Source organism: Anguilla anguilla, chromosome 6 (genome assembly GCF_013347855.1).
Source record: "Anguilla anguilla isolate fAngAng1 chromosome 6, fAngAng1.pri, whole genome shotgun sequence".
Classification (NCBI taxonomy): Eukaryota; Metazoa; Chordata; class Actinopteri; order Anguilliformes; family Anguillidae; genus Anguilla; species Anguilla anguilla.
Genome location: NC_049206.1, coordinates 43,769,979 through 43,780,934, shown reverse-complemented (window position 1 = coordinate 43,780,934; position 10,956 = coordinate 43,769,979). Strand labels below are relative to the sequence as shown.

The 10,956-nt window shown below is 43.6% G+C and overlaps 1 protein-coding gene and 1 long non-coding RNA gene across 4 annotated transcripts in view; one reads left to right on the top strand and one right to left on the bottom strand.

Annotated features, from left to right (window-relative positions):
- The first annotated feature begins 1,470 nt into the window (after positions 1-1,470).
- LOC118228782 lies at positions 1,471-10,511 on the top strand. Of its 2 annotated transcripts, XR_004765537.1 has the most exons (4): positions 1,471-1,611; positions 2,684-2,909; positions 10,107-10,216; positions 10,421-10,511. It is a non-coding gene; the product is annotated as an uncharacterized LOC118228782 (long non-coding RNA). The 2 variants fall into 2 exon arrangements; XR_004765536.1 differs by lacking the exon at positions 1,471-1,611 and having other exon boundaries at positions 1,618-2,909.
- The window catches only part of LOC118228781 (proline-rich membrane anchor 1-like), a 25,111-nt gene continuing 23,781 nt past the window's right edge, over positions 9,627-10,956 (bottom strand). For both annotated transcript variants that reach the window (XM_035420194.1, XM_035420195.1), the window contains one exon: positions 9,627-10,519. In XM_035420194.1, coding sequence (XP_035276085.1) covers positions 10,426-10,519 — 94 coding nt within the window. In that variant the 3' untranslated portion in view covers positions 9,627-10,425. The remainder of the gene's footprint in view (positions 10,520-10,956) is intronic.

Sequence of the window (10,956 nt, the reverse complement as noted above, 5' to 3'; positions counted from 1 at the left end):
TAATAATAACAACAACAACAACAACAATAATAATAATAAAATTGCTCTGAACAAGGAGGTATAGATAACGGATGGATAATAATAACAATAATAATTATAATGAGCAGAATAAGAAGAAGAAGAATGTTCATATGTCCACTGTCTAGTACTCTTGTCCTCTTTTATTTGTATGCTCAGCATGCTTACTCTAACCCTTCATTGGTCAACATGATGGGCAAGTCAGAAAGGAGTGGTCAGTCGTACAGTCAGTCTTATCTTTGTTGCTTCAGGAAGCGGTCTGACCCACAGCAGAGACTGGGAGTTTTAACACCTGACGAGCTCCCTAGTAACCAAAGCCTTAAGAGTTCGATCCCACACTAGCCACTGAAAGTCTTTAAATGTTTCTCTGTGCCTTTTCGCAACACCCCATAGTGTTATTTCATTCTCTGCCAGCAGGTAGAGCCTTTCCACAAGAAAAGATTTCCACTGGCGCACCATGTTTGTAAAGCTCACACATCATGATTGTGCCTATATGAACTTTATGGGGTATACTTTGAAGGTCGAAGCTGTCAATTTACCAGGCTTTTGCTTAGCTTCAACTTTCATTTCCACACCTCAGCTGTTTCTCTGGAACGTTGTGTTCCATAGCTGGTGGCAGTTCTGAAGGCCCAGCTTGTCATTAGCTTATTAATGCCACTGATCCTCATTGGATTTCCTTCCTGATCCAATGTACAGCGAGAAAAGACACTTTCCAGTTATCTCCTGCCTCCAACGTTCTCTACTGACACACTCTGCAGAGGCTTCCAATGAATCACAAAGTTTAGGTCACAAATCGTTGGTGAAAATAGGTGCTCGTCCCTTTGTGTGGGAGGGTAATGAGTTTGCGAGAGTAAATATCAGACATCATGCAGCCGGAACATGAACCGCTCGAGGTTGTTCTGGTAGGCGGCATCTCACGTCACCTCCCTGGTAACATACTTCATGGAGGCCTCGCACTCCCCCGGCAATCTGCAGACTACCATCAGGGGCTGGGACTGAAGCTCTCTGACTAAACCGGCAAATGAGCTACCGCTGACTATGTGGCGTTATGCCTATCGACGGCAGGAGGGAGAACCACCCAGATAAAATTGCAAACATTAATGCTCGTACAAATTTAAAAAAAGTATTTTTCTGTTCTATTTCCAGGTGCCTGGGTGTAAACTGGGTGCTTATTGAGGCTCCTAATGGAGACTTTCATAAGCCTTTGATGGCTCTCCTCCCACAACGTATCATGGATTTTGGCTTAGGCATCATTATTTGGCTGTTATAAATCCCCTCCCGAAGGTTCTGCGAGGGTAAGTCCCAGAATACACTCGGCGCAGAATGGATTCGGACTGGGAATGGGTACAACGGAGAGAAGGAGAAAATGAACGATAGAGCAGAGGAAAGGAGCCGTACAGAGGAAGGAAGGAGGAATGGAGTGGTGGGTGGGGGGGGAGAAATGGTACAGAGGTGGGAAGGAACAGCAGAATCAACGGAAGCGGGGGAGACATTGTAAAGCGGAGATGGTGGATCTGGAGGACGGAACAGCGTCACTCTGACTCAGCGCAGTCCCCTCGCCCTCCTCCGTCCGGCGCCGCGGAGCAGGCAGAGGTACTGCACCTAGCCTCCAGACAGACACGGCCTCCCCCTTACCCTCCCCCTCCGTCACAGAGAGAAGACGCCCGCAGGGCAGCTCCGTCCGCCTGACGGAGCACCCGATCAGGCCGTATCGATTTCCATATTTTGGGGGCAGAAGATTCACGGCGGCCGGCTGGAGGGCCCCTCTCCATTACATCAGCCGCCGCGGTCGAGCCCCTGTCACCGGGAGCCGGCAGCGCGGCGCTCTGCATCACCACCCCCGTCACCCGGGCGCACCCACCCCACCGTGCTTTATGGCTCTGTCTATGGGACTCTGTCAGATGTGCGCTAGCACACAACCCAAATTAACCATTGCGTTTTGTGGCCTAGTAGTATATTATTCTATCCGTCCATTATCTGTACCTGCTTATCCTGGGCAGGGTCGAGGGGGGTGCTGGATCCTATCCCAGCGTGCATTGGGTAAGAGGCGGGAATATACCCTAGATGTGCATTGGGTGAGAGGCGGGAATACACCCTGGACAGGCTGCCAATCTATCGCAGGGCACACACACCATTCACTCAAGTATATTATAGTTTCTATAGTTTATTTCATGACAATGCAAGCAAATTGGAATGCTACAGGCAGAACAGAGGCTAGTATTCCCATGGTTGTTGAGGGCAGAGTAAACAGGTACGCATATTTGAAGGGAAATGGGGTAAATGCAGAACCACCATGGAGATGATTGTAGAAATTGGAGCCCTGCACCACTGAAACCATTTTTTATGAATTCACAACTAGTGCAATTCTATGGTTATTCTGTGGGGTTATGTTTAGAAGTTTATACGAAATGACCTATTTAGCAGGCAGTGGATATCAGAGTGTTTTCAAGAAATATTTTTGCAGCCTGATTTTTTTAAAGATCCAACATGCTTCCTACACTCTCTCCATTTCTGTGTCCCTCTTACTTCTTATGTGAAGCCCATACTCCAAGGGTTTTTAATGACTGAGTGAGAGAGAGACAGAGATAGAGAAAAAGTAAAAGACAAAGAGAGAGAAGATGAGAAAGAAAGAGATCGGGAGTCTGATGATGGATCCTTGCATTAGGCCAGTCGACCCTGATGGTTCGAGGCCCGTGAAATATGGGGAGAAACGAGGGTGTGCTTATGATCCATCACCGTGGCGACGGCAACTCGGCCTGACAGGTCATCGATTGGGCCCCGGTGAGAGCCTAACAAGGACAAAGCGACGGATTCGCTGTGCCTCGTCCCCGCCCGCTGCCACAGTCCCATGAGCACTCACCACCATCATGTGTCACAGTCACTGAAACAAGGTATGGCTTCCTGAGGAAAAATGTAAAGACTGTTGGTCTATTTATTTTAATCCTGTCTTTGTACTAACGTGTCCTCTCCTGTCTCCTGAATAGTCTTCACACAGAGTGTGTACTTGCCTGCACTCTTACTAAATGCCGGTAATACAAAATAATACTCTTACTCTTAGAGTGTATACTTGCCTGTACTCTTAGTCTTCGAGTGAGTAATTGACTGTAATTCATTTAATTGTTCTTATTATTTAATTTAATTATTGTTATTATTATTATTATTATTATTATTATTATTATTATTATAGTTAGTTTAACATTTTGACACTGTAAAACACAATCTGAAACTTCTGATACCAGATAGCAGCCCAAAGTAATCTATTCTTCATAAAGTCTTCTTTTTCTATTTTAAGTGCTGCTTTCGCCATTTCCTGCCATATGCACAGATGACATCACTCAGGAAATGAGAAATGTGCCACTTGAGAAATTGGCAATCTCAGTTGCTTTAGGAGGATCCTGTGGTCTGGCTTTATAAAGAGGCTGTGTGATCACCATTGCTCACCACATTTAATATCCAATATGCTCCACTGCAGCTTTGTGAAATTCATCAGGTTGAGTTTTTGCTTCTGGTATTGTGGCTGGTTCACCTGTTGCTTTTTTATAACAGGGATGAGTCAGGATGTATTATACATGGTTACATTCTCTGTCTTGAGCATCTTTATATTGACCCATTCACATTTTCTGCAGCTATTTTCATAGTGATGCACGACATACAGCAATCAACAGCGTCTGGAATTATTTCTCCAAATTACCTCTTCAGTTTTGATTTTTAACACAGGAAAGTTCAAAGACATGACATATTGTATATGCATATGTGTGAACAGATAAAATTTTGGGTATCTACAAATCTCATATATTGAGAAGAATCTCATAAAAAGCAATGGTTTTGATTAATTGATATTCTACTGCATAGTGTGTTGGGCATTCTGTCTTTAAAAAAAATGTATTCAATAAATATAAAAAATGTAAAACTTTTGCATTACATTACTCAATTCACAAGGGATTTGAAAAATGTCTGCACTGGTGAATTTTACAGCTTGTTTTCCACGCTTTCTTCTAAAGTTTTTTTAAAATGGAGACTTGCAAATGGGAAAACTGTAATTGTTTGGGCTTGATATCACAGAGTCATCAGATTACCTCAAGAGTTACAGCCTCTGCCATGGCTATCCATCACAGTGGCTGTCTCTGATCGATCCATAAATTCTGTTGTATTTATGGTGAACTCTCCCGTCTCTGCTGATATAGGAGGCACATGCTGACTCCTGTGCTACCTGTTATGTGATACAGCTACTTTGTGTACTGCAGCACCATAGATATGTATATATGCATAATGTTCCAATATTACAGCATGGTGCTGAGGTACACATGAAGGTACACATGAAGGTGGTCTGGAGGTGTGTGTGTGTGTGTGTGTGTGTGTTTGCATGGATAAGTGTCTGTGTGTGATGTGTCAGCGCAGCTGTCTGGGGTCTGGAGTCATTTTCGACCGACCCACATGCCGGCCTTTCAGTCTACTGGTCTTGCTTTTCTGCCTCCCCTGGTGTAATGCGATCTCTGGATGGCTATCTCCTCCCCCTGCCAAACTAACATGGGAGAACACTGCGCGCAGTCAGCAGCCTCGGTGCCACACCAAGACAACTACTAATCAGCAATACAAATTATACGTGTAACCTTTGCACTGTCTGAAAAAATAATGAGAAAATTAGAACGCTGCGCAATGGATACCAGGTGTGATGAATGCATATTTCACTCATTTAGCACATAAAATCTTTTCACCGTGTCACACGCCGTGACTACCCTGGAAGGGACAGAAGAGCTGGACACAGGGAGATGCGGAAATTCTGGATTTCTCTGGCGTTTTATTTCGATCAAGAGAGAGAGAGCAACCGGCAAAACAAACAAAAAACCTTTACCCGTCACCCTCACGGGATCTGGGCAAAAACAACAAAGACAAAAATAAATGAACTATGTTTTGCTTTTCAGCTGCGGCATACTCCGGCTCGGGGGCTGGCTGGCTGGCTGGCTGGCTCGCTCTCTCTCTCTCTCTCAGACACCTACTGTGGAAAGAAGCACACTTTTAAATCCTGGATTGATTCGTAATATCATCCAGGTGTGTGCCAACTTGACCAGAAGGCGTGGTCCTCTAATTGTCCTGAATTCCTCCCGCAAACCGAGCCCTGCCACACACTGCAAACTGCATTTCATGAGCCATTCCCTTTTATCAAAGTTACCGGCACTTGGCATGGCTGCCTGTGTTTGTCCATTCAACAGTTAGTCCTGAATATAACACTGTCAACACTTAGCTGGGCGTTCTGCACGTTGTGTCCCAGGTATCATCTGCCAGCCACTGCAGCTGTTTGATTGGCTTTCGCTTTTAAAGCCCCTCGACGCACGGCTTATGCAATCGGCATCGCACAGGTGCCCAGGGCTCCTCCCTCCCCAGTTCTTCGCCCCAGTTGGTCTGAGCCAGGGGCAGCTGGCTCTCATTGAATGCTCACCAAGGACATTAAGCGATGTTCATTTAGACCAGGGCCGTCAAAATCAATCCTGAAGGGCTGCGTGCGTGCTATTTCCCTTTCAAGCTAATTCCGCTGGCTTAATTGCTCCAGTTAACTAATTAGCCATGTACAGTTTCACGTATACATTGCCCAGGATAAATTGCATTGGGATTTCAGAGCAGGAGGCATAAATAACATCTAGAGCAGCAAATTATGATTTGCAACAAAATTGTATTAGAAATGACATTGCGAAGACATTAAATTGATATTAGAAATATTGAGATGACTACATGACTGGAATGATTATATGATGAAGGACACATGAATGCAACTTTGATTACCTTTAATTAAAAAAAAAAAAAACACTGGGATAAAGGGAAGAGGTGGAGGAGTGGAGGACATATTCCAAGCCGAGAATGGACTGATGCAAATTTGGCCTATCCGCATTGTTAGCATGCTAGCGATTAGATGGAAGGCAGGAATAACCCTCGGCTTCTTCCTCGTAAACTGCAGGACTGTAAAATCGAGAAGAGGGACTCGTGCCTATTGAGATTTATGGCATATGATCGAACAGTGAAGGGCCCTGTTATGTGGAATAGCATATTACTCAATACGTATGGATGCCCATCTGTCTTCTTTATTGACCCAGACTAATGGTGGATTGCATCTGCACTGTCAGTCAAAATGGAAGTAAATCACACGGACATTCACACACACACAGACACACACAGACACAGATGCACATACACACACACACACACACACACACACACACACACACGCAGACACACAGACACAAGCACACACACACACACCCATACACACAGATGTTGTTTTCAACTCACTGATATATTGGGTTAGTGGCACCATTTTTATGGCACAGTCCATTTTTAAGCACAGGACTGATCCCCTCAGTCCATCTGCATTCATCCAGATGGGTCTGATTGGGTTATCTCCCTCTTTGCTGCTGCTGCTGCTGAAGCATGCAGAATCACAGCTGAGGCCTGCACTGAGCTACCAGAGCCTGTAGAGACCAAAAAGGACAGGTTCAGTCTTAATGCAATGCACCTAAACTCATCCCTCCAGCATGGATACACAGAAAAGGACGGATTCAAGGTAAGACCAATGCAGTTTGTCTATATTTAAGTGCGAGCTGTGCTTTTCTCTTTTTTTTGTTGTTGCAATATTATGACTTTTAGGGAGATGTGTGATTAACCTGTGCTCATATACTGTTATATACATATATGTTATAATATACTTTGGAATATAGGGCTCATGGGGGTTTCCTTTGGCAAAACTGGTCTTCAGTAATCAGGATTTGTGTTTCTGCCACAAATAGACCAGTGTGGTTATAAATAGGCCACCTCTTTGCTTCGCCAAGGGCCAAAGTGTTATAGCTGTCAACTCATGTTTCATCGCCATACAGATACAATGCTATCACCCCTGCTTGGTTCTCTTGAGTGCACAAAACGGCATTGGGATGCAAGCACAGACCAAATTATGTTGTCATTGGATCTTTAGAATGCATTGGATATTCCCATTGGCCTTGGTAAGAGAGTTATCTTCAATGAATGTTCTCATGTTCTCAAATAATAAGTATTTATTATTTATTTTGTTTTTCTTATACAACATTATTAGTTCTGCCCTATCATTATTAATTAATGTATTTTAAAAAACATGAATATTTATCTTACCATCATGGGCGGCATGGTGGTGGAGTGGGTAGCACTGTCACCTCACAGCAAGAAGGTTGTAGGTTCGAATCTCGGCTTGGGGCCTTAGCTGTGTGGAGTATGCATGTTCTCCCCATGTCCGCGTGGGTTTCCTCCGGGTACTCCGGTTTCCTCCCACAGTCCAAAGAAATGCAGGCAGGCCAATTGGAGACCCTAAATTGCCCATAGGTATGAAAGTGTGAGTGAATGGTGTGTGTGCTCTGCGATAGATTGGCAGCCTGTCCAGGGTGTATTCCTGCCTCTCAGGCTTCAGCAACCCCCGCGGCCCTGCTCAGAATATGTGGGTATAGATAATGGATTGAACGGATGGATGGAATAATGGATCTTACCATCTATACATAATGCATGCTGGGGACAGAGTGTACTTTTTTTGATTATGCAGTGTGTTGTGTGTGAGTTTTGGCCAAACTCATTTTTTTGTTGACGTGCTATAACTTCTTCTGATGTCATCGACCCTTCACAAGGATTCAGGAACTCCCATTACTTCCCCACCCGAATATACACCTGAGATTCCAGCAAGCAAGGGGGGTAGAACAGGGCAAAAAGGGGACTGAAGCTTTTTATTTACTGCCCCCCCCCCCCCCGCCCCCCCCCCCCCCCAGCCCTGCTGTCGGACCATGGCGAGCCAAGCGCGTTTTGTCATTGGCTGCTCGTTAATATTTAACGGCCAGCGACAGGAAACGCTTTCGCCGCCCTCAGCCCTGGCTCACACTGTGAGCTGCTGACAACGGTTAAAAAACATAAACATAAAGAAACATCAGACGCGCCGTATAACAGATGCATCGGTAACCTCGGAGCGGAGCGCTTCTCTGGCAGCACATTTGCAATTATGCTAAATAAAAACACATTTAAAAAAAGCTCTCATTCTTTTAAGTTGTCACTGGTAATATATGTCCTAGCAGCATTGGACGACCTGAAGTTCCAAGATCATGAAAGTCCCAAATTTCATCATATTTGGCACAAGAACCGATCATTTTTTAACAGTACAATTTTATTTAAAAATAAAAAAGTACGCATATTGAAATTAAATTATTACAATGCACAGTATATATAATATATATATGCTTTCCATTTTAGTATGCAACGCATACATTGTGCAACAACTTTAATTACCCAATATACATGAATGGCTTCTTCCCAATAACATGACATTTATTCATTGCCGCTTGATAGCATCTCAACCTTTTAAATATATTTCCCTATAAACATATTTCTTTATTCTGTACATGGAATAGATGATAAAGAAGGGAAATAATTAACTATTTATATTTACATTCATGCATTATTTGTTACATTTCAGTCTAATCCTTTGTACATTATATTACAGATGTGCGATAGGTTACTTGACAGGCATGCATATGTCAGTTGAATGCCACAATGCAAGGCCTACGCTTGTCATTTCAGCCAAGAGTTGAGAAACCAGTCAGAAAGATTCCCTGTTTCTGTAAGTGAGGCAGATGGGGGTATATTGGGCTGGATGGTAGATAAACTTTGCTTAGTCTGAGGAGAATATGAAGTCCCTTCACTGTATTCTCTTGATTCATTTTAACCACCAGTTTATAGACCCAATGTGCGACTAGGGTTGCATGTTTTCCAAGCAAAAATGCATCATTAATACACCCCACCTTTTGAAGATACAATTCAGGACATATAACATGTAAATGACATTTGTCTCTCCCCAAACCTCCATGAATGTCCAGCAAACAATTGTATTCATTTTACAAAAACTGTTATTTGGCACTGATGGCACATTGATCTCATGTAATTTACTGAAACCAAAGCCAGTATTTTTTTTATTGCACATGCATTAACTGCAGGGAACGTTTTAATTACAGTAATTAATTACTTTATCAGTTTTAATATGAATATTTAAGCGCTGTTTCTTCATCTATAATGTGGTAAGAGACACCAAAGTGAGACTGTCGGGGGTGTTTCAAACCAGCTCCTCATTAGGCTCAAACATGTAAATACAATGAAACAGATGGACAGTCTCAGCCTTTCACCCCATCTCCATTTTAAAACACAGAGAAACAGAATGTACTGGAAATGAATAACAACGCTTCTGCTTGGATGCAATTAAGGACATTTCAGTACATCTCCAACTATAGCTTTGGACCAGGATTAAACAAGCTTGCGGTTCCCTAGTACCTATCATCATCATCTTTATTATCATCATCATCATCATCATCATCACAACCTTGAATGAATAAAAAACAACCATGCATCTGTTGTGACAAGGTAATCTGTCCCTGTGTTTTGAACCAGCATGGCACCTTGCCACTAAACCAGGCGGGCAACCAGCCCAGACTTCCAAATAAATAACTAAATAATATCATTCAGAAATTAAGATCAATTCAAAGTTTAGTTTTATTTGAGCTGCATTTCTTGACAATAACAGCCATTAATCACCCATGTGCCTGTGTCTTGGGGGGGGCATAAAATATTATTAAATAAACGCGTGACCAGACTGCACCTGTCAGACTAACCTTCATCCTTCCAGGAGTGCATAAATATGTATGCTTTTGTTTTACCACAACTGGGATTTCCTTCTCATTTCACTGGTCAGATTGCATAGAGGACAACAGCAGTCCAGTCCGAACAACCTGGTCATGCATACGTTTAGTTAACTTTTTTCTGAAATTTAAGCTCACTTGTTGGAAGGAGATGTTTTACAGAACCTAGAAGCTCCAACATTGTACCTGAATTCCAGCCGATTCCTCCTTCGTGTGCCTCAATTTCAGACACATTGCGGATGATGAGATAACATAATTGTACCGAGAGACATAGAGAGGGAGGGAGAAAAGGGGGGGAGGAGAGGGGGGGATTGAGAGAGAGAGAGGGGGTGGAAATAAGTTTCACAGGGAATTAAAAAGTGCATGCGACTGCTTGTTGTGATTTATTGTTCCTGTGCTCTGCAGTGTCACAGTAAAGTCACAAGGGCCACAGCTTCCTCCTTGGGGCTGGTAGCTGTCAGCTGGTCCACGGAACACCTGGAGCCTCATGCAGCACGGAGGTGCCTGGCCTACAGGTAAAGTTCGCTTTGTCTTCCTCCAAAATTAACTCACATTTTTTCTTTCCCTTTCTCCCATTGTTCACTCGTTTCTGTTTCACAAAAGCATGAATTACAAGTGTATCCAGAGTTCATAACTCCCCGTTCCTGACTGCACTGTGGGGAGGAGGTGTTCTTTTTCTGATTGGAGTAGCTTGCATCACTTCCCCTTCCTGTCCGTAGGCCTCCTACACTCCGGTGCTATTGGTGTCCACCAACTTCACGCTGCGGGAGCTCATGGCAAGTTCCCTTGTCCCATTCTCCTCCTTCCGCATTGGTTTCCTGCAACATACAGCATTTCAAGTGAGTCAGACAAGAAGCTTTGAGTCTTTGTCCTGGTAACCACTTATTCAGCTAAAAGTCAACTAATTTATCTGTTTTCCCAGATAAATTTTCAGTGGCGTCAGTAAATCAAGCTGTCTAAAGACATTGATGAATGCTGCTCAAAGGAAGACCAGTCATGTCATAGACAGCTGGTATTCATGGACAACCCATAATGCCACAGATGGAAGGAAGACCAATGACATCATGGATGGATGCTGCTCATGATGAGTGATGTAATTTCATCGATGAATGCTGCTCATAGGAATATGAGTGATATCACAGATGGGTGCTGCTCACAGGAAGACAAATTATGTCACACATGGAACAGGAACCATGACCCTTTAGCCCTGACAATGCATACCAATTGATACCTGGCTGTGGGGGCACCAGCATGT